Genomic DNA, 27,991 nt, shown 5'->3' on the forward strand with positions numbered 1-27,991 from the left:
GTTGACACCAGGAATCCTCATATAGAGTGCCACCATGTTATAGCAGAAAGGATATTAAAATTGAAAGCAAAATATTAAATTGAATCCCTGGTATCAAGTTGTGGTGGAATGAGTTCTCTCATAGTTACCTAGAGGATGTGGCCTCTTGTACAGATGGTTCCTTCACTTTAAGTGATGAAGGTTCAGGTTCTTGTACTTCCGGCTCTCTTTTATCAAAAACTGGAGAAGGACTGGGACTTTTTGTCTTATGCCGTGGTGAATGAGAGTGACTTCTCTTCCTCTCTCTTCTGCTAGGAGACCTCCTGCGAGGTGAGGATGACCTTCTCCTTGGTGAAGATGACCTTGATTTTCGCCTAAATAAAAGTAGATAAATGAGTTGTTTATATCAGGCCAACATTAAAAGACATAGAAGCAAGCAACAAAAGAATTACAAATCACCTTCGTGGACTTCTAGATCGATCTCTTTTATCTCGGTCATCTTTATCTCTTCTATCTTTGTCATCATCTTGCTTCTTCAAAGATGCCAATTTCTCCTGCTCAATCTAAAATACACAAAGTAAAAAAATCAGTCATTTTGTGTGCTAGAATAAATTGATCATCATAAAGAATGTTAAAAAATGTATTGTGTGGGTCGTTATGGATGTGAAGATATCAAATCAGTGAACATTATCTTAGGCATGGCTATCTATATTAAAGAAAAAAAAAGATTTTTTCTTTACTATTCTCTTTTACCATTAACTTTCTTGATCCTTAAACGAATATTTAATTTAGACTTTTTAAAACTATAATGTACTGGTGCATACACACGCATGAGATGCAAGTGAATGAGCTGCCAAATTGAAAGCACAGCCAGGTTTCTTATGTTAATAGTGGCAATATAGCCATAAAAATCAGATGCAATATTGATGTACACATGGGATCAGATTTTCTTTTGGGACCCATAGACTTGAATGGGCAAATCTCATCCAATATATGGAAGAGAACAGTGTATGTTGACATTTTTTTCAGACAGACACTCAGTCCATGTGAAAAACTCATTTGAACAGCCCTACTGAATTACATTGGCAAGTATGCAATCTAATTTTTACTCTTAAAACACACGTCTATTACACGCTCGTCTGAATGAGCCCTTAAGCTGACAAGCTGTCAGCTAAAGGCTTTTTCTGCCAACTGTCACGTGCATGTTTATTTCAATAGGGAGAGAAGAGCAACTTATTGACAAGACACCTCTGGCAATAGATTATGTCTGGTGGTATGGAAGAAACAAGCATGTTAAGGTCTTATATGGACTCACTAGTTGTCATCGAGCAAGTTGCCAAGACTCCCACACACCAGAAAGTCATACAATCCAGCGAGGTCTGACTTGTACAGTGACTTGTGAAAGTATTCAAACCCCCCCCCCCCCCACAGCATTTTCCTACCTCATAACTTCACTGTTTGAGGGTTGCATCAGTTCAAGAAAAGAAAATGCCTACAACTGAGAACATTTGGTTTTCCTTTTATTGTGAAGCAAACAATTAAAACAAAATAACTGAAAACTTCAGTGTGCATAACTATTCACCCCCCCCCCCCTAAAGTCAGTACTCTGTAGAGCCTCCTTTTGTGGCAATTACAGCTGCAAAACGCTTTAGATAAGTCTCAGAGCTTTTAACATCTTGCCACTGGGATTTTTGCCAATTCCTCAAGGCAAAACTGCTCTAGCTCTTTCAAGTTAGATGGTTTCCTCTAGTGAACAGCAATCTTCAAGTCTGACCAAAGATACTCAATTGGATTAAGGTCAGGGCTTCGACTAGGCAACTCCGAAACATTTACACAATTCCCCTTAAACCACTCGAGTATTGCTTTAGTAGTATACTTTGGGTCACTGTCTTGTTGGAAGGTGAACCTCCGGTCCCAGTCTCCAATCACTGACAGACTGAAACATGTTTTACTCAAGAATATCCCTGTATTTCGCACCATCCATCTTCCATGTCCATACTGCCGAAAACCATCCCTACAGCAAGATGCGGCCACCACCATGTTTCAATGTGGGAATGGTGTTCTTGGGGTGAAGAGCTGTGTTGGTTTGGGGCTAGAAATAGCATTTACCTTGGTGATGAAAAAGTTACATTTTGGTCTCATCTGACCACAGCACCTTCCTCCATACATTTGGGGAGTCTCCCACATATCTATTGGCAAACACAAAACGAGCCTTTCATATATAAATTGTAAGTAAAGTTTTTTTCTGTCCACTCATCTATAAAGGCCACCTCTATGGAGTGTACGGCTTATTGTGGTCATATGGACAGATACTCCAGTCTCTGCTTGGGAACTCTGCTGCTACTTCAGGGTTACGTTTGGTCTCTGTACTGCCTCTCTGATTGATGCCCTCCTTGCCTGGGCTCAGAGTTTTGGTGGGCGGCCCTGCCTTGGCAGGTTTCTTCTGGTACCATGTTCTTTCCATTTGATGGCACTCCGGGGCATCATCAGAGATTGGGATAAATATATATTTTTTTTAATAACAAACCTGACGTGTACTTCTCAACAACTTTGACAATGACTTGTTTGGAGATCTCCTTGGCCTTCATGGTAGTGTTTGGTCAGTGGTGTCCCTTGCTTAATGGTGTTGCAGCCTCTGTGGCCTTTCAGAAAAGGTGCGTATGTACTGACAGACCATGTGACATTACATTATACACAGGGGGACTTCCTTTCACTAAGCAGGTAACTGATGAAGGCAATTGCTTGCACCAGAAATTTTTAGGGGCCATATGCATATGCCAATTTTTAGTTATTTGAGCCCATAAATTTAATTTATGCCTACATTTTTCTCCCTTCACCAACTTAAGACTATTTAGTGCTGATGCATCACACAAAAATTGGATTACAAAAATATTTTAAACACAGGTTATGTAACAAAATAGGTAAAAAAAACAAGGGGGGGATGGGGTGGTGAACACTTTTGCAATCCACTGTATGGCCCACGTACTGATATAAGTAACTGTGGAAATAAAGACATCACAATTACACATACCTGTCTCTGCTTTATTTCTTCTTTCTTTAATTCAAGAAACGCAGTAGGAATACCAGCAATGTTTTCTTGTGCACTCAAAAGTAGGGGCCATAACTCTCCCATGAACTCTCGTGCATTTTTGCCATTTAGGAAGCCAGTCAAGTTAATCTGCATCATTTTAGAGTCTGGATTCTGTAAAAATAAAGAAAAAAAAACAGGAAGATTTACAGTTGATTACTTAAAGCATTATTGTTTAACAGGGTGTTATTTGTATATACAACTAGTTTGTATTGTTGTAAAAAAAGATCTAGCTTTGCCTACATCTTTGCAGTTTAAATTCTGCCAAAGATTAAATAGTCTGCCTTATCAAATGGCCTGTTAATCCTTTGTGGATGTCGCAGAAAGATGCAAAAGCTACTTGGCATCTACCCTACATAATCACTAGAAAGTGGTACTCTTTGCCTATAACTTACTATATTTTTGTAGACTAGAAGGATTTCATGCATTCCCTCGCAATGTATAAATTCCATAGACTACACTGATGGGCGATACATTGAGACCAGGTATAGTCCACAAAGGCTTAAAAGGTTTCTCAACATTACTGGATAATTTGACACATTATTTGCTTAGTCAAGCAATGGGTCCATGTGACAAGCACAGAGCAACAGCATAAAGTACAGATTCCAGCAGTCTTCAGCCTCTTCGCAGAACCTTGGGGAGGTTTTGGGTATCTCCAAGTTCCCCTGGAGAGAAAGGTGTTCGCGTGGCTTGCTTCCGACTGCCTACAGCAACTCAACCACCTTGAGTTTAATGTTATATCATTTATCTAAATTGCAAAAAATGAACAAGCAATAATGAGTACACAGCCACAAATATAAAAGTTTATCAAAGATCTACTCGTTAAACTCAAGCTTGCTAAACAGAAATATACAAAAAGATTGTATTAAACTGTTCAAGTGTCCAATCAAATCAGGCCTGAAATAGTTGCTGTATGTAACTGCCGTTTAGTTGTAGCGTAGAACAAGTACACCATAATAATCAAAAATGTAAACAAAAATACAAGATGCTAGAATTGCAAGTATCCAAACGACCTCTAAACCAAATAACTTTTCAGGGTTAAAGTTATTTTGTCACCCGTAAAATACCAATTAGGCCACGGCACCACTATTAGTATTTGGTCAGTATTTTTTCTCAGGAGTGGGAGCCAAAACCAGGTGAGGAACAATCAGAGAAAAGGTATAATAGAAACAAGTCACCAATTCTGCATTTATAACCCACTCCTGGGAAAAAATATTGGCCAAATACTGACAGTGGGGCCGTAGCCTTAAACTGCATAAACACATGTTTAATAAACAATTATAATATAATAAATAGCCTCTATAAAAATCATACCAGGCATATACGATTTACCTTGATATTTGCTAAAAATCTACTTTTAGTTAATATGCACTTGAGGTTGCTTCGGTACACCTTTGGTGTGGCCTATGCCTTGGTGCACCGTTACACCCTCATATTCCTATATTAAAGAGTGTCCTTTATCTTTATCTTGATAGACAGTGTTCAGCTGATAAGAGCGTGTAGACAGTTGACTGTGTACATGTGCACACTGATACTGGAGGAGCGCAGCAGCTAGCTTTAAGTGTCAGTGTGAGCGCGGACACAATATGGCTAAGTGTGTTCTGACACCTGGTTCCGGCCTGCCTTTGGATGCAACTCAAGCAGCTTCAGTGAGAAGGAATGGTGTTTAAGTGATCTGCCAGCATGCCACTCCCCACTGAAGCCGCTAGATCGCTACACTTCTGGGTGCATTGAGCGGCAAGCCAGTTCAGGCATAACGGTACGTCAAGACAAAGGCAATGTATTGGTACAGTTTTATTTATAGCAATTAGCTTATGAGTTAAGTTTAAATTATGAGACTATTTTTTTATTTTTGTAATAGGAAAAGGGTGACAAACCTTTCTTTCTTCAAAGATTTAAATTTTTGTATAGAATTTTTGCGAGCAGCATGGTGGCTCAGTGGTTAGCGCTGCAGCCTTGCAGCACTGGGGTCCTGGGTGCAAATCCCACCAAGGACAACATCTGCAAGGAGTTTGTATGTTCTCCCCGTGTTTGTGTGGGTTTCCTCCAGGTACAGGATTTTAGATTGTGAGACCCAATGGGGACAGTGATAATAATGTCTTTAAAGTGCTGTGGAATATGATAGTGCTGTATAAGCAAGTATAATAAATAGTACATTTACATATTTTTCAGTCTCCCTAGGGAAGTTGGGATTGCTTGATCACTGGCACCATATACTGCAATACCTTATTATTGAAATTGGAAATTAACAATCTATACAGTTATATCACTTATCCTTAAAACCCTTCATCTGGGATCAGAAACATTTTTTTTTTTTTTTTTAACAACTTAAGTGACTTGCAAACCCCTGCTTTTGCCCGATCGATTTACCTGCACTTATATTAGAACTTACTCATTTGAAGTACCAATGCTGGCAGTGAAAGGGTCAGCTCAGCATTTAACTCCTCCTCCGAGTGTTGTGCTCATCTCTTATCCAAAGAGCAGGTGAGACAATTGCTAAGCTGACCCTTTCACCATCATAGATACAGAAAATGAGTATGTTCTGATATCAATGCAGCTGAAGGCAGGCAAATAGACTGGGGAAAAGTAGTAGTTTAGAAGCCACTTACATGTATTTTTTTACAGTAATGAAAACAAATCCCCTAATAAGTAATTTTCAAAGTTTCATAACTTTCCATGCTGGACAAAATTACTAAAAAAAAAAATAATATAGAAAGCTTAGTTATTCTTTAAATGTCACCGACATACTGGTATCATTTAATTGTGGGATGGATTTATTAATCGGAGGTACACTTTAAAGTCTACAGTCATTAATCATCCTTTTTTGATCTGCCTTCGTAAGATTAGCACTGCATCACAAAACACTTTTCTCTCTCCACACCAATTCTCAAAAGGGACTTTGGATTTTTGCTTTGAAAGGTTGCAAAGCTACAATATGCCAGCGAACTGGAATGAATTTTCAATACATATTCTTACCCCCTTATCGCTGTCTATAAATCATACATACGTTTACTGTTCCTTTTATGTTTTTTTTTTTGCTCATCCACTGTAACACAACTCACCTCCAGTACACACAGTGCATCATCAAGAGTTGGGTCAGAGCGACATTGGACACTCACTCTGCTGTGCCCTAAATAGTTGATGGTGCTATACTTCACACGCAAGGAATAACTTCCAATTTGGTTCAGGCCTTTTAAATCATAAATCACATCATCATTAGAAAACTGCCATCTAACCCATTTTACACAGCAAAACAATAACTTCTTCCTGACTCACAGTCTGAATACCATGTACCACCAGCTAATTATAATCCACCACAATGGTTTTAAACAATTTGAATGTTCACACAATGTACATGCTACATAAAAAGGATCTTTGCATGTCACACAGATATTTTAACATCAATGTCTGAAACCTTCAAGGAGGGATACCTTCACTTCCAGCTGGTTGAAAATAAAGTCTATAACCACATCATCCTCGAAGCCTAAGATTTCTGTTACGCGCTTTGTTATCCAAGGCTTTATGACTTCCAGATTTACTTTGCTCATATCCACCTGTAAATAGAAGATACCCATAAATACATTTTGCTTTGCAATTACTACCTGGCAGAATCCAATTTGAAAATAGAAACCAAACAGTTTTTCTAATTTGTGATGTTACCCCTTTACAACCCAAGGTGGTTTGCACCTTAATGACTAGGCCAATTTTTACAATTCTGACCACTGTCACTTTATGAGGTAATTACTCTGGAACGCTTCAACGGATTCCCCCGATTCTGAGACAGTTTTTTCGTGACATATTGTACTTCATGATTGTGGTAAAATTTCTTCGATATCACTTTGTGAGGAAAAAAAAAACGGAAATTTGGCGAAAATTGTGAAAATTTAGCAATTTTCAAAATTTTAATTTTTATGCCCTTAACTATTTTGTGTGACATATCTCTCTGATTTAATAAATAACATTTCCCACATGTCTTCTTTACATCAGCACAATTTTGGAACCAAAATTTTTATTAGGGAGCTATAAGGGTTAAAAGTTGACCAGCGATTTCTCATTTTTCCAACAAAATTTACAAAACCATTTTTTTAGGAACCACATCACATTTGAAGTTACATTGAGGGGTCTTTATGACAAAAAATACCCAAAAGTGACAACATTCTAAAAACTGCACCCCTCAAGGTGCTCAAAACCACATTCAAGAAGTTTATTAACCCTTCAGGTGCTTCACAGGAATTTTTTGAATGTGGAAGAAAAAAATGAACATTTAACTTTTTTCACAAAAATGTTACTTTAGACCCAATTTTTTTTTATTTTCGCAGGGGTAGCAGGAAAAAAAGATGGACCCCAAAATTTGTTGTGCAATTTCCCCTGAGCACGCAGATACCCCCATATGTGGGGAAAAAACACTGTTTGGGCGCACGGCAGGGTTCGGAAGGGAAGGAGCGCAATTTGACTTTTTGATTGTAAAATTTGCTTGAATAATTAGAAGACGTCATGTTGAATTTGGAGAGCCCCTGATGTGCCTAAACAGTGGAAAACCCCACAAGTGACACCATTTTGCAAACTAGACCCCTCAGGGAACTTATCTAGATGTGTGGTGAGCACCCTGAACCCCCAAGTCCTTTACAGAAGTTTATAACATGGAGCCGTGAAAATAAAAAAAAACAACTTTTTCCACAAAAATTATGTTTTAGCCCCAATTTTGTTATTTTCACAAGGGTAAGAGGAGTAAATGGACCCCAAAAACTTTTGTGCAATTTCTCCTGAGTACGCCAATACCCCATATGTGGGGAAAATCCAGTGTTTGGGAGCACGGCAGAGTTCAGAAGGGAAGGAGCACTCTGTGACTTTTTGAACGCAAAATTGACTGGAATAGAGAGCGGATGCCATGTCGCGTTTGGAGAGCCCCTGATGTGCCTAAATAGTGGAAGCCCTCCACAAGTGACCCCATTTTGGAAACTACACCCCTCAAGGATTTTATCAAGGGGTATAGTAAACATTTTGAACCCAGAGGTGCGACACAGAATTTGATAACATTAGGTCATCATATTGCATAAGTTGTCATTAGTCTTGAGCGCAAGTGCTCGTTATTTGAGTTTGCATCGGGTACTCAGGTATGCACCAAGTATCGCGGGTGCTCGAGTGACATGCTTGAGTCCCCGCCCACATGTTTCACGGTTATTAGACACCGGAAAAAAAAACATGCCGCAAGGTTTTTTTTGGCTGTGAAGCATATGGGGCAGAGGCTCGAGCACCCGATGCAAACTCAAGTAGCGAGCACTTGCGCTCAACACCAGTCGCCATATTGTTTTTTTTTTTTTTTGTTTGTTTTTTTTACTTTTGAAAAAATCCCAACCCTAGCACAACCCTAACCCTAGAGTTTATTTTTTACGCCGTTCCTCGTGCGGTATAAGTGATTAGACTACTTTATTCTTCGGGTCGGTGCGATTACAGCGATACCAGAATCATATCGGGTTTTTATGATTGACAGCGGTCACACAACAAAAGACGCATTTTTTTGTAAAATCTAGTTTTTGCATTGCCATATTTTGAGAGCTATAATTTTTCCATATTTTGGCAGACAGTCATGTGATGGCTTGTTTTTTGCGGGATGAGTTGACGTTTTTATTGGTACCATTTTCGGGCACGTGACATTTTTTGATCGCTTTCTATTCCGATTTTTGGGAGGCAGAACAAAAACCAACAATTCAGGAATTGTTTCTTTTTTAATTTTTTTATGCCGTTCTGCGTGTGGTAAAATTGATAAGGCAGCTTTATTCTCCGGGTCAGTACATTTACAGCGGTACCACATTTATATAGTTTTTCTATGTTTTGGCGCTTTTACACTATAAAAGCTATTTTATAGAAAAAACATTTTGTGAATTGCTTTATTCTGAGAGCTGTAACTTTTTTATTTTTCGGATGATGGAGCTGTATGGTGGCTTGTTTTTTGCAGGACAAGATGAAGTTTTCAGCGGTACCATTTTTATTTATATTCATCTTTTTGATCGCGTGTTGTTCCATTTTTTGTTTGGCGGTATGATGCTAAAGTATTGCTCTTTGCTTCGTTTTTTATTTATTTATTTTTACAGTGTTCACTAAAGGGGTTAACGAGTGGGACAGTTTTATAGGTCAGGTCGTTCCGGACACGGCGATACCAAATATGTGTACTTTTATTGTTTTGTTTTTTACATAATAATATTTATTGATGGGTACATTATATTTTTATTTTTGGTGGATTCTTTTTTTTATTATCTTCACAATTTTTTTTTAATTTTGTAATACTTTTTTTACTTTTATTCTTTGTCCCACTATGGGACTCTCACTTTTTTTTATTCTGATCACCTATATAGCATAGGGATGGAGCACCATCCCTGTGCTATACAGGCTGTCAGCGCTGCAGATGCAGAAAATACTTTGGTCATGCGCAGTGCATGACCAAAGTATCTTTCTGCTGTCTCGTGACCCGGATGTTGTCATGACAACATCGGGTCGTCATGGCAAAATCCGGGAAACCGCACCAGACAGCGCTGGACGCCATCGACTTCGGTCACAGCATTGCGGGGGTTAATGTGCCAGGAGCGGTGCAGGACCGCTCCCAGCACCGGGTGTCAGCTGTGACAATCAGCTGACACCCGGCGGCGATCGCGCCCGCACAGCCTGTGTGCGGGCGCGATCGCCATGACGTACTAATACGTATCAGACTCTTAAGTCCCAGGGCGCAGATACGTATTAGTACGTCTTGGGCTTTAAAGGGGTTAAAAGCTTTCCCAGAAAATGTATGATTGCTGAGGCACCACGGCTAGAACCCCACAACAAGTAAAATGGGAGTCCAGAATCCCCTGTCCCTTCTCAACACACAGCGGCTATGAGGAGGAGACTGACTAGAGCGGCGGTGGAGCACGTGCTGTCAATCCATCCAAAGTCTATGGGGCTGAGAGATAGCAACTACAGTTGTCTGTGTTAGGCAAGATAAAAAATCTGTCTAGGTGTCAGCCGAATGGCTTTCATCTTTTTTTTTTTTCCCACTGAAGGGTTGTGTTTTCTTCTAAGCCAATAAAAAGACCCCGACACATGTTTTTATCCAAACTTATCACTAAGCAACAAATCCGTGAGACAAGGATGCAAATCAGAAGCATATTGGAAGACTTCCATTTAGAATTTGTGTCTCACGGATTAATGGCTGGTTCTGATCAGCAAAATCGGACCAGTCTCGAACCTGATCTGTGTCACATGGACCTCACTCTCGAATCTTTGCTTTTATTGGATGTAGGAAAACGTCCATTCGACTGTATGGGTCCATAAGTATTTGAAAAAAAATTTGGAAACCACTCGGATATTTCACATTAATGCATAAATGCAGCCTCGGTCCAAGTTCACATGCAAAAAATAATTGTCTGCTTTTCATTCAGAAAAAAAAAAAATTTTGACATTAGTTTCCATACATCAATAGCTTAAATGATACAAGGCCAAATACAAATTTCTATGGAAACAAACTGATTAACACTAGTCCATGTGCTGTCCGTTATGTTTGTGCAAAAGTACCTTTACTGCACATAGTCTGAGAAGGAAAAAAAAACAGCTATGATTCAACTCCACTGTGTATTGAGGGAAGATTACCTTTTTTTCCAGGCATTCTGCAAACTTGAGCTGCTTCAAAAGCTTCTTCTGCTTGTTGCTGAAACGATTATCCTGCTCCGCACTTGTGCCCTATGAGTCAAAAGTAGAAACAAATGAAAGCTGGTACACACATTTTACTGCCGCAAATAGGAGCTTTGTCATGAGGACAGCTATAATGTAATTAGAATTTTTTTTTACGTTATAGCAGACTGAAATTTGTTTGGTTCCTTGTATAAACTGGCTGTCTATTTTGCAATTCCTTTTAGGTATAGTAAGAAATCAGCTGTAATCTGCAGAATCCTTGTAATACCAACCAAAGGGAAAAGTAACTGCATCACAATTCCAACTGAAGCTCGTGGGTGTCCATGTAAAGAACCAACCGGCTGGTTCCTACCGAGATAGGGTCACAATGCGAGTACTCCTGCTATATATATTGTATACACTGCTCAAAAAAATAAAGGGAACACTCAAATAACACATCCTAGATCTGAATGAATGAAATATTCTCATTGAATACTTTGTTCTGTATAAAGTTGAATGTGCTGACAACAAAATCACGCAAAAATCATCAATGGAAATCAAATTTATTAACCATTGGAGGCCTGGATTTGGAGTCACCCCCAAAATTAAAGTGGAAAAACACACTACAGGCTGATCCAACTTTGATGTAATGTCCTTAAAACAAGTCAAAATGAGGCTCAGTATTGTGTGTGGCCTCCACATGCCTCTATGACCTCCCTACAATGCCTGGACATGCTCCTGATGAGGTTGCGGATGGTCTCCTGTGGGATCTCCTCCCAGACCTGGACTAAAGTATCCGCCAACTCCTGGACAGTCTGTGGTGCAACGTGACGTTGGTGGATGGAGCAAGACATGATGTCCCAGATGTGCTCAATTGGATTCAGGTCTGGGGAACAGGCGGGCCAGTCCATAGCTTCAATGCCTTCATCTTGCAGGAACTGCTGACACACTCCAGCAACATGAGGTCTGGCATTGTCCTGCATTAGGAGGAACCCAGGGCCAACCGCACCAGCATATGGTCTCACAAGGGGTCTGAGGATCTCATCTCGGTACCTAATGGCAGTCAGGCTACCTCTGGTGAGCACATGGAGGGCTGTATGGCCCTCCAAAGAAATGCCACCCCACACCATAACTGACCCACTGCCAAACCGGTCATGCTGAAGGATGTTGCAGGCAGCAGATCGCTCTCCACGGCGTCTCCAGACTCTGTCACGTCTGCACATGTGCTCAGTGTGAACCTGCTTTCATCTGTGAAGAGCACAGGGCGCCAATGGTGACTTTGCCAATCCTGGTGTTCTGTGGCAAATGCCAAGCATCCGGTACGGTGTTAGGCTGTGAGCACAACCCCCATCTGTGGACGTCTGGCCCTCATATCACCCTCATGGAGTCGGTTTCTAACCGTTTGTGCAGACACATGCAGATTTGTGGCCTGCTGGAGGTCATTTTGAAGGGCTCTGGTAGTGCTCCTCATGTTCCTCCTTGCACAAAGGAGGAGGTAACAGTCCTGCTGCTGGGTTGTTGCCCTCCTATGGCTCCCTCCACATCTCCTGGTATCTGCTCCATGCTCTGGACACTGTGCTGACAGACACAGCTACCCTTCTTGCCACAGCTCGCACTTATGTGCCATCCTGGATGAACTACACTACCTGAGCAACTTCTGTGGGTTGTACGGTAGACACCGCCTCATGCTACTGTACCTCTAGGGGTGAGAGCAATGGCAAAATAAAAAAGTGACCAAAACAACAGCCAAAAAGGATGAGAACAGAGACGTGGTCTGTGGTCACCACCGGCAGAACCACTCCTTTATAGGGGGTATCTTGCTAATTGCTTATCATTTCTCCCAGTTGTCTGTTCCATTTGCACAACAGCCGGAGAAATGGATTCACAATCAGTGTTGCTTCATAACTGGACAAGTAGATTTCACAGAAGTGTTATTGACTTGGAATTACATTGTGTTGTTTACGTGTTCCCTTTTTTTTTTTTGAGCAGTGTGTATATTATATATATATATATACATACATACATACATACATATACATACACACACATAGAATAGGGTTTATCTTAATCTAGGGCTAACACCACCTTTAGATGACCATACAGGCAGATTAGATGGTCTATCCAACTGTCAATATGGGTGCTCTTATAAGACTATCCACATATTCAATGCAGCAGGGTATTCTCATCTCTGTTAAAGAAGTTGTGAACTACTTTAGGTTAATGCCCCAATATATCCCCCCGGCGTCCCTAAGCCTTTTTGTAAATATCTTCCCTTGCAGATAATGCCTGTGAGCGGCGCTATCAGTGGCCACTCACAGGCATCACGTGACCCCGCGCTGACGTCACGACAAGTGAGGCGTGACTCAGCACTGGGGTCCCCGCGGTGGCTGCTGGGTTGTGGGCGGGGTTAACCCCACGTCACACTCAGCATCCGTGCACTTTCCCAATGGGGAGAGGCAGAGCATGCGGTGGATGCAGTGTGTGAAGTGGGGGGGGGGGGACCCCCACCTACAACCTGGCATCCGCCTGGAACCAGGAAGAAAAAGACCCCCGACTGCAGCCGGCACTGACATCCACTGATGTCACAACAAGTGCCGGCTGCAGTCGGGGGTCTTTTTCTTCCTGGTTCCAGGTTGTGGGTGGGGTTGTGGGTGGGGTCCCCCCCCCGCGTCACACCCTGCACCCACCGCGTGCTCTGCCTCTCCCCATTGGGAAAGTGCGCGGATGCTGAGTGTGACGCGGGGTTAACCCCGCCCACAACCCAGCAGCCACCGAGGGGACCCCAGCGCTGAGTCACGCCTCACTTGTCGTGACGTCAGCGCGGGGTCACGTGATGCCAGTGAGCGGCCAGTGGTAGCACCGCTCACAGGCATTGTCTGCAACGGGAGGTATTTACTAGCCAATGTTCAAGAGTTTTTCACTTGAAACGCGTATGGTATTTTTTATACAGACCACCCCATAATATATGCTTTGTCGTCTGAGATGTCCATTTTTTGTCATTTCTACAAGTTATTAAAAGGATTTGCCAATAAAGATTGTTGAATTTTAATTAATTGCCAGGTGTGTTGAGCTGGATCCATCTTCACTTCCTTATTTCTCAGATATACCATTTCCTTCCTGAGAGACTTCACATTTTTCATCGCTATGCTTGCCCAAGTGAGGTTTTAGATCATTTCTAGTATGATCAGTTTGCAGAATGTTTTATTCACATTAGATACATCGATCGTGCAAAAAAAAGTTAAGTGAACAGTTCCCACTGAAGACAAGCCAACATCAGTGGTGGCAGCTCACTGAGCATAAATTTTTATAGGGAAGTTGAGAGGAATAGCTCTTTTAGCCTAAGCTATCCAAGATTTACATCCAATATTTAGTGATAAATGCTATCGATATCAAAAGGGGCAGAGCGACGACGAGTGACAATACTATTAGATCAGGTGGGCTGCCCAGCACTATATACAGGTGCATCTCACTAAATTAGATCATCAAAAAGTTAATTTATTTCAGTTCTTCAATACAAAAAGTGAAACTCATATCATATAGAGTTATTACACACAGAGTGATCTATTTCAAGTGTTTATTTATTTTTATCAATGTTGATGATTATGGCTTACAGCCAATGAAAACACAAAAGTCATTATCTCAGTAAATTAGAATACTTTATACCAACAGCTTGAAACATTTTTTTTAAAATCCGAAATGTATGTTCAGTAAATGCCCTCAATACTTGGTCGGGGCTCCTTTTGCACCAATTACTGCATCAATGCAGTGTGGCATGGAGGTGATCAGCCTGTGGCACTGCTGAGGTGTTATGGAAGCCCAGGTTGCTTTGATAGCAGCCTTCAGCTCATCTGCATTGTTAGGTCTGGTGTGTCTCATCTTCCTCTTGACAATACCCCATAGATTCTCTATGGGGTTAAGGTCAGGCAAGTTTGCTGGCCAATCAAGCACAGTGATACTGTTGTTTTTAAACCACATATTGGTACTTTTGGCAGTGTGGACAGGTGCCAAGTCCTGCTGGAGAAGGAAATTTCCATCTCCAAAAAGCTTGTCGGCAGAGGGAAGCATGAAGTGCTCTAAAATTTCCTGGAAGACGACTGCACTGACTTTGGTCTTGATAAAACACAGTGGACCTACACCAGCAGATGACATGGCTCCCCAAACCATCACTGATTGTGGAAACTTCACACTAGACCTCAAGCAGCTTGGATTGTGGCCTCTCCACTCTTCCTCCAGACTCTGGGACCTTGTGGAGTGTGTCAGTCTTCTGGACATCTGTCAAGTCAGCAGTCTTCCCCATGATTGTGGAGCCTACTGAAACAGACTAAATGACATTTTTAAACACTTAGGAAGCCTTTGCAGGTGTTTTTTGTTAATTATTTTGATTTACTGAGATAATGACTTCTGTGTTTTCATTGGCTGTAAGCCCTAATCATCAACATTAACAGAAATAAACACTTGAAATAGATCACTCTGCTTGTAATGACTATATAATATACGAGTTTAATTTTTTGTATTGAAGAACTGAAATTAATTAATTTTGATGATATTCTAATTTAGTGAGATGCACCTGTAAGTCGACCACACAAGGACAGACACACAGCCAACATTAAAGGGCCTGACGGCATCCTGCATAAAAATTTAAAAATGTGCAACAAAAAGATGAAAAAAAAAATTATGTACATAACACACGAGGTATTGGTCGATATTTTGGTCAAAATACGCAAGCTTGCAACCCACGTGAAGGGTCCTCATACTTGTGAGTCCCTACACCAAATTCAGAAATGGCTCATAGAAGAATATAATGAAAGTTTAAGAAAAAAAATCAATCACAAAATAACAAAGCCTTACCAACACCAGGTCAGACTGCCAATGCACTAGCAGGATGCAGGGGTCTACGGCATCCTGGTAGTGCATTGGTATTCTGACTCGATGTTGGTAAGGTTGTTTCTTTCTCGAATGCATGTCCTTCTGTGATCCGCACATGGAAAATATTTCCAATCTATCCAAATGTACTGTGATTTTTCTGCATATGTGTGGTGGAATGCACACAGCAAATCTGCAGCATGTGAACATCCTGTAATTAAAAAGGTGAGACACTGCTGCGACAGAAGAGAAGGGGTGGGAACCTACTATACTTGCAGCTCTGTGGATGGAAAAAAAAACTTAGAAGAGATACTTGCTAGCAAATGGCCATTTATGACCACTAGTTAAAGATGCTGCTGTATGAAAGCACGCACTGCCCAGAATATAAAAAAAAACCCAGATCACATTCATTGATTTCACACTTTTTTTTTTAAATCCTAGACAAATCCTCTAAAGTGGGGAGGAGACTATTATTGCATTTGTGCCTTTTTTTTTTTTTTTCTTATTTGCACCAAATTCATCTTTCCATTAGTTCGACATTGTGTGTGAGGTTTAGTGTTTCCAGATGTTTTCACCCGATTCATCATTTGCGACTTTTCGAAGTTGCAAAATTTGACACAAAAGTATTCCAATCCTCCGCCTCCTATGTTGATTTTATGTATACCAGTAACTGTTGAGCAATGTTTTCATCATTTTGAAGATGCGAATTTTTGCTCTAAAAAGTAAAAAAAAAAAAAGTTAAAGGCCCATAATGCGTTTTTCAAGCTTTTTTGCCACGGAATTTCCACAGCAAAAACGCTTAAAAACCGCTTGCTAATAAGTGTCCCATGGTCCCCAATGATAATCCGCATGTGCTGTGCACATGAGGCAGAAATTTCCGCTGCGGATAATCATTGCGGAAAAATCAGCAGCATGTCCATTATTTTTGTGGAAAAGCGGCGTAATTGTCGCCATTGACTTGCATTGAATTGCTTAATATCCTAATGACTACATGTGCCCATGCGGATATTAAGTGATTCAATGTGCGGATAGTACCCGGGTCTGGAGAAGAGGAGACTCATCCAGACCCAAGTACCATGGTACCTGTTAAAAAAAAAAGAAAAAAAAAAAAAAAGAATTTAAAATAAAAAATATACATTATACTCACCTTCGGATGGCCCCCGTCTCCAGTACAGTGCTTCCTGGCTCCCGATGGTGTAAAAAGACCTTCCATGACATCATTTAGTCATGTGACAGGTCAGCGGTCGTGTGACCTGTCACATGACTAAATGACATCATGGAAGGTCCTTTTACACCACGGCGAGCCGCCCAAGACACCGGACGTATCGGAGAGAAGACCAGGGGCCATCAGAAGGCGAGTATAATTTTTTTTTTTTTTTACCCATTTTTATTCTTTTTTAACTATTAACTTGGTCACACTATATAAATCCATGCCGGTTGCATGGATTTATATAGTGTGACCAAGTTGTCAAGCACTTTTCCAAGTGATGCTAAAATCGCTTGGAAAAGCGCTCGATAACCTGCATGCAGAAATGCATGCAAAAACGCTTGACAAACGCTTCTACCTGGCAGAAAAAACGCATGTAAAATCCGCATGTGTTTTTCCTGCCAGGGAGATGCAGAAAAAATCCAGAGCATTTCTGCTTTGTGGGCACTAGGCCAAAGGCTATGTTCACACATTACGTTTTTGCTGCATTTTTTTCTGCAGGCAAAACCTGCTCTCTTGGCAGTAAAGAAGCGGCTTACAACAACCAGATTTTGCTGAGTTTGTCCAGATCCCAAAGATCAGTTTTGCTTCCTCCACCACAGAAGCATGAATAATGCAAGGTGTTAGGTCACCAATGCAAGACATATGTGAAATCATAAAACCTTTTATTTTTTTTAAAAAAAAAAAGGGCAAATTGATCAAATTATTTAGTGGAAATTTGTGTGTGAGAAAATAATGACTATTCTGAACAAAAAAAGTTCATCAGTTTTTGAAAAAATACACAACTAATAATGTACCAGTGGGGTGGGGGTGGGTTGAATTGGTTGGGCATAGTTTACTTAAGACATGGGCAGAGCATTGAGTTTGTAGGACACTGTTTACTTTCAGACTTTTGGTCAGCCCTTTATTTGGTCAGGTTTTGCTAAATTTCACACCTTGGTCGACCCATGTTTACTTTACATATCACTAATTTAATTAATGGTTAGAAAAAATGGTTTGTGCCATCATTTTCCAAAACCCATAACATTTATATTTTTCTGTCAATGAAAAGAGCTTGGTTTTTAAGTGGCGAGCAGGTGTTTTAAAGGGAACCTGTCACAATGAAAATAAAGTCCAACCTGCAGGCACCACATTATAGAGCAGGGGGAGCAGAGCAGATTGATATATAGTTTTGTGAGAAAAGACTCAGCATAAGGGCACAGTTAGATGGCCATATAACATGGACGACGATCTCCCCAACAGAGCCCGGACTGGCCAGCAGCTTTCTTGACCCAAGCATGACAGCTGCATAGAAGTTCATGCTGTCATGCTCAGGTCAGAAGAGCAGACGGTCAGTCCGAGCACTACGATCAGATCGTTGTCCATGTTATATGGCCGTCTAACTGCGCCTTTAACCTCTACTTTCATCATTTAATCCTCTGCTCTCATTCGGATTTTCAGTCCAAGTTCAGTTTTTCAGATTTCAGTTCCATCAGCGATTGAAAACTTTCTTTGTATTAGGCCACGGCCCCACGGTCAGCATTTGGTCAGTATTTTTCCTCAGTATTTGTAACCCAAAACCAGGAGTGGGTCCAAAATGCAAAATTGATGCACTTGTTTCTATTATACCTTTTCTCCGATTGTTCCTCACCTGGTTTTAGCTTACAAATACTGACCAAATACCCATAGTGGGGCCCTAGCCTAAGTGCATATAGAGGTAGCTTTCAGTCACTGATAGGACTGCCCACTGGACTGAAAATTTGAGAAAGCGCAGAGGATTAAATTAAAACACAGGTAAGGCTATGTGCCCACGATGCAGAAATGCTCCGGATTTTTCCTGAGCGTTTCTGCATCTCCCCTGGCAGAAAAACCACATGCGGATTGTACATGCGGATGTGAAGCGTTCTTCACATACATTTCCGCATGCAGGTTGACAAGCGCTTTCCAAGCGATTTTAGCATCACTTGGAAAGTGCTTGTCAACTTGGTCACACTATATAAATCCATGCAAACGGCATGGATTTATATAGTGTGACCCGAGAGAATGTAAAAAAATAAATCTATACTTACCTTCTGATGGCCCCCGGTGTCTTGCTTCGCTCGGTGCTGACTGCCGGCAGATCGCAGTACACTGCACTGAAGGACCTGCCGACGTCAGCGTCGCGTGACCCATCACATGACTATGATGTCAGAGCAGGTCCTTCAGTCCATCGCGATTTGCCCCTGATGAAGCCATGTGTAGTGGCGACACGCGTTGGGCACTGAATGCCCGCCTGCTTCATCCCAGCATAGGATTTTGTGCTCAGGGAGGTGATTGATCGTAGCGCTATTATGTGCACGAGGGATACTTACAGCATGAAAGGGTTTTGTATTTATTTATACCCTGAATAGTACTTTTTGTGGTATGTGAGTATATAGTATTTGTCAGCTCAGATATTCTATATGGGCTTCATTTATGTTTGGGACTCTTTGTATTTTTCAATATATACTCTGCTGTAGTAGGCACATATTTCCCTCTTCATCTTTCTGGACTATAGTACACCTCCTTGAATGCTAATGTCAGGCAGTCATAACTAATTTGCATGTGTACGATATTGATCACCAGGGATAATACTGGCACTTGTTGTATTATGGTACTGCTTGTTCTGTTGTAACTAGGGATGTTTTTTTGGAGCAGGTGGGCTTCAAATTAGTGGGTAACCCCACTATATTGATTTTACTTGTGTTTTAGCTATTTGGGTTTTTTGACGTTGTTTGTATGTATTTATATTTGTAATGAATAAAATTTATTGTCACTTATTATAACGTTTGATAATTTATTGAAGTATTGCTGGGTGATCACTGCTTCATAGCACACCTCTTTTCCCTTTTTTCACAGGATTTATAGAAATCCCATGCCCACTGTGCTTGTTTTTTTAACGCTGCGTAAACCCACCCATGGCGCGGCTTTATAAGCCGTGGCATGGCAATTTCTGAAGCGGAGACGCTGAGTCTCCACTACAGATTTTGACCGATTGAACGTCATTACATGCGGTGGATCCGCATGTACTGACAAAACAAGTACAGCATTAAAAAGCAGTGCTTTGGACGCAGCGAAAATACGCTGCGTCCAAAGCGATGCTGGTTCCTGACCAGGGGGCCGTAGCCTAAGACTTGATTTACAAAAAAAATAATTTATGTACCAGTGAGATAAGAGAACAAGAAACTAGGCCAACTGAGAAATCATGAACTTGTACCTACATACAAAAATAACCAATACTTAAATTATTAGCATTTTCCTGAACCATTTATGAGAGAAGAAGATAACCATCATTCCTTAGAATCAAATCATTCACTTCTTTAGTTTAGAACATAAAAGTGGCCACAGATGTTAAAGCATGGATAACATCCTGTGAACAGGTGACAAGTTACTAAAATGGAAATCTTTTATTGTGACGATAGACCTCAGGTATTATCTAAATGCTTGTTGGGGCAACAGCTATCCCTTCTAGATATGCTACCACATACATTCAATCTGAGTGTGCATGTATTCTCAATTGAGTATGCTGCTGCTAGACAGCGGTCATCAGCTCATCCTCCCTGGAATAAAACAAGTAAAAATATTGTAAGCGAACATACCTGATATATCCTTACACCAACATTCATCATCAGGGGTGAGTTTGGACATCCCCACAAACTATGAAAGGTTGCCCAGTTCTTGGAAAAATGGATCTGGCTGACAACTACCTACAACCTTCCCATTCACTATAAACATCTGGTAATCCACATGATACTATGCAGTTGACAGTAAAACATCACTGCATAGTGTAGCACCTTCACAACATACAGCTTTGTAAACTGTGTGCAGGCTGTCAACACAGCCAAACTCCCAAGAAAGAAGGGTTATGACCGCCTCTGCGCACACCTTTACTGTATACAGAATAGGAAGTACTGACAGTGCTTCTTCCTCCTGACCAGAGATCGTGTCATCACCGGAACTAAGGCGCTGCTGGGTACTAGGAGACAGTCAGCTCTGCAGCCAGAGTGCTTGTATACCAGCTTCAATAACATGGGAAATCAGATTCATTAAAGAAAAATATATATCATATTTAAATATTGAACGTCCCAGAAAGGCAATATGACCTTATGGGAGGCAAAATGTGAAAGATTAAGGCAGTAAGAAAGAAAAAAAAAAAGTCAAGAAACTGCTGTCAATCCAAATCAGTTACTAGGACCACCTCTGTTTAAAACAGAAAAAAAGTGTTTGAAGTTATAAGGATACTTTTTAAGGACAGGTAAACATAATATCCTACTGATGGGCAAAAATATAAAAAAGTGTGACCATAACACAAATTTGGTCTCACAAGAAAATAAATAGAATTACAGGTCTTTAAATCACATGCAAGAAAAACAAAATGGCATGATCTTAAACTCGTTAAAGAGGTATTCCCAAAATGTAAAGTTATCAACTGACCACATAGATGTAATTGGCAAACTGGATTCCAAGAATACAGCTCTGGAAAGCCCCATCTGGAATGGAGAGGGGGTCGAGCATGCGCAATTCTTAGGACTGCTGGGGGTTTCTGCAGTCAGACCCCAGTGATCTGCAATTTATTTCTATATTAAAGCGGCATTCCAGAATTGAAAAGTTATCCCATGTTAAGCTAGGTACATACTTAGCCCCAAGTATACATTCCAGTATGTAAAAATAGCTGCCAATGTTTCAATAGACCCACTCACCAGCCAAAAGTGTGCACTTCTGACCTCTGTTTGGCCAATATGGGCCTGCAACCATTGGTTTTACTGTATAGGAAAGCATAGCAGACTTCACATGCTATACAGAGGAGTACTGTAAGGAGACAAGTGCTTTACATCTCTTATGGTGGCATCCATCCTGGCTGTGCACACACACCTCCCAAGCACAGTATGGACCGAGCCTTATATACTCCATGTATAGGTCACAACCACAGAAGGACTAGAATAATGACCTGATCATGACAAACACTGAGCACACAGGGCCCATAGTCTGCTCCATCTGGCAGTACAGTGTAGTGGGCAGCCCTCTGCCACATGTGTGCTGGTAAAGCAGCCACTACAGCTGTACACACCACTGCGCCCAGCAGTGACACAGTGATGGAGTATGCAGCTTCCCGCCCTCCTCACATCTGCCCAGCCCGTAGTAACGCTTTCCCGGGCTCCCAACCACAACACGAGGCTCAGCGCAGCTTCTCCCCGCACCATAACAGGCCCAGGCCTACGCTCACAGGCCTCCGTCCCGGCTCCCCAGGACGCCACCACTGCCACTAAACTCGCACGTGAAATCCCCACTACCCGAAGCACCACACGCCACGCCATATATCGTCTTCCACACAATTCTCCCCGCCTTTAATGCTCCTTTACTCACGCGGAAGAAGCCCGCGTCCATCTTGCCTCGTTCTCGCCTCCTCACGCAGCTCAGCTCTCCGTTTCCCACAAGGCAATGCGCGGGAAGGAGGCGGGGCTCTGGGTCACGTGGTGAGAGGGAACCAGGCGCCAAGTGACGTCATCACTTGTGAGTATGAGAGGTTTGGCTGCTTGTGTAAAGCGGCGTGCGCCGCCGGCTCAGTGCTGCCCCCTTACTGCGGCTGTGTGTAGGACATGTGTACTGCTAGATACTGAGCGGAAGAGGAAGCTGCTGCCATCTACTGCTCGCTTACCTCAGCGCTAGGAAACAAACTTCGGGAAATTCTGTGCTGTGGAAAGATCCTTTAATTCCAATCAGTTTGAGGCCTACAAAATATATCTACTGCAGGAAAAGAACTGTACCTGAGCTGCAATAACCGCCCATCAATACCCATGTACCAATCAGTGGTGGTTTAACTCCTTAAAGGCCGGGCAAATGTTTCTTTTGCGCTTTCGTTCTTCCATTACTTTTATTTTTCTGCTGACATATCCACGGAGGGAATGTTTTGAAAATACCCCAGTTGTTTTTTTTGTTATTTGGGGGGTGGGTGTTGCTTTTATTGTGTTGATCACGGTAAATGTGACCTGATGATATGATTCTCCCGGTCAGTACGATTAAGCTGATACCAAACTTGCATATTTTTATTTAAGTGGTGAAACGCACTAAAAACGCATGGGCATTTTTTACCGGCAGATTTTCCGCATCTAATGCAAGTCTATGGGAAAATCCACACAGAAAACTCAGCGTACCCGCAAGAGAAATTGACATGTGGATTTGAAGCAAGCGCCACAGATCAGCTTACACTGAGTAAAAATATAAAGCACATTGGGCAGGTTTCTGTAAATCCCAATTACTCTGCTGGAACTATAAGACGCTGCGTTTTTGACACAGCGTAAAAAAACTCATCGTGGATACGCAGCCTTAGGCCATGTGCACATGTTGAGTATTTGGTAAGTTTTTTTCTACCTCAGTATGTGAAAGCCAAAACCAGATTTGGAACAATCGGAGGAAAAGTATAATAGAAACACGTCACCACTTCTGGATTTATCACCCACTGCTGGTTCTGGCTTATAAATAATAAGGTAAAATACTCACAAGAAAAGGGGAGCTAGTGGGCTCAGCTAGGTCATATAAAGGGGTGCTATATATACCCTGCAGTCCATGTAATGTAAGAAAGACACAAAAATAGAATTGTGCACACCTGAATATTTGAAAAATTAGCAAATTTTTATTAAACATGATTTACAAAGAAAAACTCAAACGAAAAAAATAAAAACATTTAAAATGTAGACATAACACACAAGAAGAGGCTGGATACAATAGTCCAGCAATGTAGCCTCTTCAGCAGATTCATCTCTTAATACACTGCTCAAAAAATTAAAGGGAACACTCAACACCTAGATCTGAATGAATGAAATATTCTCATTGAATTCTTTGTTCTGTACAAAGTTGAATGTGCTGACAACAAAATCACACAAAAATCATCAATGGAAATCAAATTTATTAACCAATGGAGGCCTGGATTTGGAGTCACCCCCAAAATTAAAGTGTAAAAACACACTACAGGCTGATCCAACTTTGATGTAATGTCCTTAAAACAAGTCAAAATGAGGCTCAGTAGTGTGTGTGGCCTCCATGTGCCTGTATGACCTCCCTACAACGCCTGGGCATGCTCCTGATGAGGTTGCGGATGGTCTCCTGTGGGATCTCCTCCCAGACCTGGACTAAAACACGTCACGGTCAGCGCGGTAATTATGAAGGAGCGCGGCTTAACGCACGCATATAAAGCAGGGCATAATGTGTACCCACTTGAGGCATTAGGATATGATTAAGGAACCAATGCAGGAATGAGGAATGATATACCCTTAATGAAGAGGAACTATATACCCCTGATGAAGGATTGAAACGCGTCGGGATGTTCCGTGGACAAACTGATCACCTATAATGTAAAGGGGGAGCAGACATAAAAAGACCCCGGGTGAGATGTTTCCATGTTCTATGAGGATTTAAATGCCTGGATGGTAATAGAAGGCTCCTCATAGTTCTATTTCTGTATACATACCTACCATTTAATAATGGCTTGTTATGTCTATGGGTATATGCAGATATAGGTATGATCACCGTATATATTGCTATATGGGTATTTGGTGAGGTATACCTCGGCTTGGGATGTTCCATGGATTAACTCATCACCTGGAATGTAAAGGGGGAGCAGATATATATAAAACGACCCCGGGTGAGATGTTTCCATGTTTTATGAGGATTGAGTGCCTGGATGATAATAGAAGGCCCCTCATAGCTCTATTTCATTGTATACTTATTTACCATTTAATAATGGCTGGTTTTGTCTATGGGTATACACAGATATAGGTATAATCACCGTCTATATTGCTATATGGGCATTTGGTGAGATATACCTTGTTTTTTTTGCGTATCTGTGGGGTTCTCTTTTTGGACTTCATAGCTTGAATACCTTCATTATTCTTACCTATGCTGGACCTAATAGGGCCTGATATTCTGTCCAGCTATATCGTAGATATTTATATCTTTTTACTTATGATACACCATATGGGCATCATGTTATAAATTTCTTTTTAGACTTTTCATTAATAAAAGTTATATTTTATGTACTTATTTGCTATATCTAGTCTACAAAATGAGGCTCAGTATTGTGTGTGGCCTCCACGTGCCTCTATGACATCCCTACAACGCCTGAGCATGCTCCTGATGAGGTTGCGGAGGGTCTCCTGTGGGATCTCCTCCCAGACCTGGACTAAAGCATCCGCCAACTCCTGGACAGTCTGTGGTGCAACATGACGTTGGTGGATGGAGCGAGACATGATGTCCCAGATGTGCTCAATCGGATTCAGGTCTGGGCAACGGGCGGGCCAGTCCATAGCTTCAATGCCTTCATCTTGCAGGAACTGCTGACACACTCCAGCCACATGAGGTCTGGCAGTGTCCTGCATTAGGAGGAACCCAGGGCCAACCGCACCAGCATATGGTCTCACAAGGGGTCTGAGGATCTCATCTCAGTACCTAATGGCAGTCAGGCTACCTCTGGCGAGCACATGGAGGGCTGTGCGGCCCTCCAAAGAAATGTCACCCCACACCATTACTGACCCACTGCCAAACCGGTCATGCTGAAGGATGTTGCAGGCAGCAGATCACTCTCCACGGCGTCTCCAGACTCTGTCACGTCTGTCACATGTGCTCAGTGTGAACCTGCTTTCATCTGTGAAGAGCACAGGGCGCCAGTGGCGACTTTGCCAATCCTAGTGTTCTGTGGCAAATGCCAAGCGTCCTGCACGGTGTTGGTCTGTGAGCACAACCCCCATCTGTGGACGTCGGGCCCTCATACCACAACCAACATTCAAAAGTGACCAAAACATTAGCCAGAAAGCATTGGTACTGAGATGTGGTCTGTGGTCCCCACCTGCAGAACCACTCCTTTATTGAGTGTGTCTTGATAATTGCCAATAATTTCCATCTATTGTCTATTCCATTTGCGCAACAGCATGTGAAATTGATTGTCAATCAGTGTTGCTTCCTAAGTGAACAGTTTGATTTCACAGAAGTTTGATTTACTTGGAGTTATATTCTGTTGTTTAAGTGTTCCCTTTATTTTTTTGAGCAGTGTATATTATTAATTGTTCACCACTGGTATGATAAATGAATCATATGTGCTATGACCAATTGGATAAATTAAAAGAAAAAAGGCAGAATATATATATAGAGAGGGTATCAAACATATAGGAGCCAATATGCAAAGTATATAATGGTCTTCGAATAAATAACATCAGTCATAGGTATCAGAAAATAATCATAGTTAGGCCATGGCCCCACTATCAGTATTTTGTCAGTATTTGGTCAGTATTTTTTCTCAGGAGAGTGGGAAACAAAACCAGGAGTGGGTGATAAATGCAGAATTGGTGACTTGTTTCTATTATACCTTTTCACTGATTGTTCCTCATCTGGTTTTGGCTCCCTCTCCTGAGAAAAAATACTGACCGAATACTGACAAATGGGGCTGTGGCCTTACCAGTAGAACTGAGAATTTTACCTGCAGGTACATATACAAGACCCAACGCGTATCACTGCTGAGGGCAGCTTCTTCAGGGGTAGCTAGTCTGGGTTGTCAGCTTGATATATAAAGGCAGAGCGTTTGGATGGGATAATAGGCAGCAGCTGCATAGATTGAGAATTGCTTCCTGTTCAACACAGCAATCTGCCGATCAGATAGCAAGGGATATCCCGCATAAGTGCCACCTGGTTATAGAGGTGGAACGCAGACACCAGCCGGAAATGACGTAGCGGCCACTGCAGCTGAGACAGCAAATGGAAGCGCAAGATGGTTCTAACTGTGAGGAGGAAAAAGCGGAAATAAGAAATGCGTTTCACTGGCCTATTGGCCCGTGGAACGCATAAGAAGATCACATAAGCTCAGGGACTAACTGAATCAATCGTATCTGCGCAGATAACTGTTAATTAGATGGCACAGTGTATAGATGCAATGTTTGAATTAAAAGGAAACATTCTTTACCAAAGTGTGGTTAGTTTTTTTGATAAATATATTATGACTATCGAATCATATTGTGCCATCAAATTAAGCTTAGTATATGGAAATACAAAAGGATATGTACCAATGACAAACAACATAAAACACATCACACAAAGATACATGAACAAAGAACACTAAACTGAAGGAGATTGAAACAGACGAACATAGTCCTCAGTGCAAGGAATTTCAGGGCACCACACAATACAGAACATCAACCTACCTAGCCTCCAGATGGGATAAATTACCAATTAAATGAGGGAAAAATATATATGTTTATCTGTTTGCCGATGATAATTCAACCCATAGGCACCACAAGGGAAAATGTATGTATGTGGGGCAAAGGGTGATGAACTCTACCATCAGTGAATATAATCATATAGGAGTTATTCCTGCATTATTGAGAGGCAGGGGAGGGGGGGGAGTTAAGGGCCAAGTAGAGGGAGGGGGGGACCTATTTAATAAGAAAACCAGTAAAGGACAAGTCCTCTTTAATCCCTTTCTGGGCTACGAAATCCAAGTTTTATGTGGGGTGCATTTATGCATATAGCATTTATGCATATTTCATTAAAGTACCATATTTTTTCAAAGTGCCTCGGCAGTTAGATATGGCATTTGGACAGGGAAGGAGACAGGTAAGACATGCAAGACCTTTAAACAAACTTTCTTCCAGGTCATCTGATTTGCAAATGGTGTTCACCATTTGTATTTGTGCTATTTACGTTCTGGTTGCTACAATCATCCACTTTCACCGTTCTCCCATAAACTCTGCACATTTCATCCATATTAACCCCTCTCTCCTCTCTTCTCCTATGTACAGTTGTCACGCTCTCTTTACAATGTTATACCGCACAGACCCATTCATTCCCACCATACAACACAAGAAACGCTCTCACAAATCACTCAACCATCTGCTCACAATCTCTATTTTCCTCCTCTTACTCGCAGGTGATATTTCTCCTAATCCAGGACCTTCTTGTAATAATAACACTAACTCTTTCCCTGCTACATGCAGAAACCCTGCTAACCTCATTAATATTCCCTGCATGCCTTCTGTCTCTTTCAATTGTGCCCTTTGGAACGTGCGGTCAGCATGTAATAAACTTTCCTACATGCATGACTTTTTCCTCTCAAATTCCCTCAACCTTCTGGCTCTCACTGAAACATGGATCCAGCAATCTGACACCACCGCCACTGCTGCTCTCTCATATTGTAGCCTACACTTCTCTCATACCCCGAAACCTGACAACAGATC

The 27,991-nt window shown here is 41.5% G+C and overlaps 1 protein-coding gene across 7 annotated transcripts in view; it reads right to left on the reverse strand.

The window, feature by feature from the left end:
- SRRM1 (serine and arginine repetitive matrix 1) overlaps positions 1 to 22,280 on the reverse strand; it is a 48,397-nt gene extending 26,117 nt beyond the window's left edge. For 5 of the 7 annotated variants that reach the window (XM_073665823.1, XM_073665821.1, XM_073665822.1 and 2 more), the window contains exons 1-6: positions 22,140 to 22,280; positions 10,688 to 10,777; positions 6,499 to 6,621; positions 3,011 to 3,181; positions 439 to 542; positions 129 to 353 (exon numbers count right to left, since the gene is read on the reverse strand). In XM_073665823.1, coding sequence (XP_073521924.1) covers positions 129 to 353; positions 439 to 542; positions 3,011 to 3,181; positions 6,499 to 6,621; positions 10,688 to 10,777; positions 22,140 to 22,160 — 734 coding nt within the window. In that variant the 5' untranslated portion in view covers positions 22,161 to 22,280. Of the gene's footprint in view, positions 1 to 128; positions 354 to 438; positions 543 to 3,010; positions 3,182 to 3,462; positions 4,270 to 6,129; positions 6,258 to 6,498; positions 6,627 to 10,687; positions 10,778 to 22,139 lie in introns of those variants that run through there. The other 2 variants (XM_073665826.1, XM_073665825.1) reach the window with 2 other exon arrangements.
- Between the last annotated feature and the right edge of the window lie 5,711 nt (positions 22,281 to 27,991).

This window comes from Phyllobates terribilis, unplaced genomic scaffold (genome assembly GCF_046119375.1).
Source record: "Phyllobates terribilis strain yellow unplaced genomic scaffold, ASM4611937v1 Scaffold_2__4_contigs__length_985480577, whole genome shotgun sequence".
NCBI classification, from domain to species: Eukaryota; Metazoa; Chordata; class Amphibia; order Anura; family Dendrobatidae; genus Phyllobates; species Phyllobates terribilis.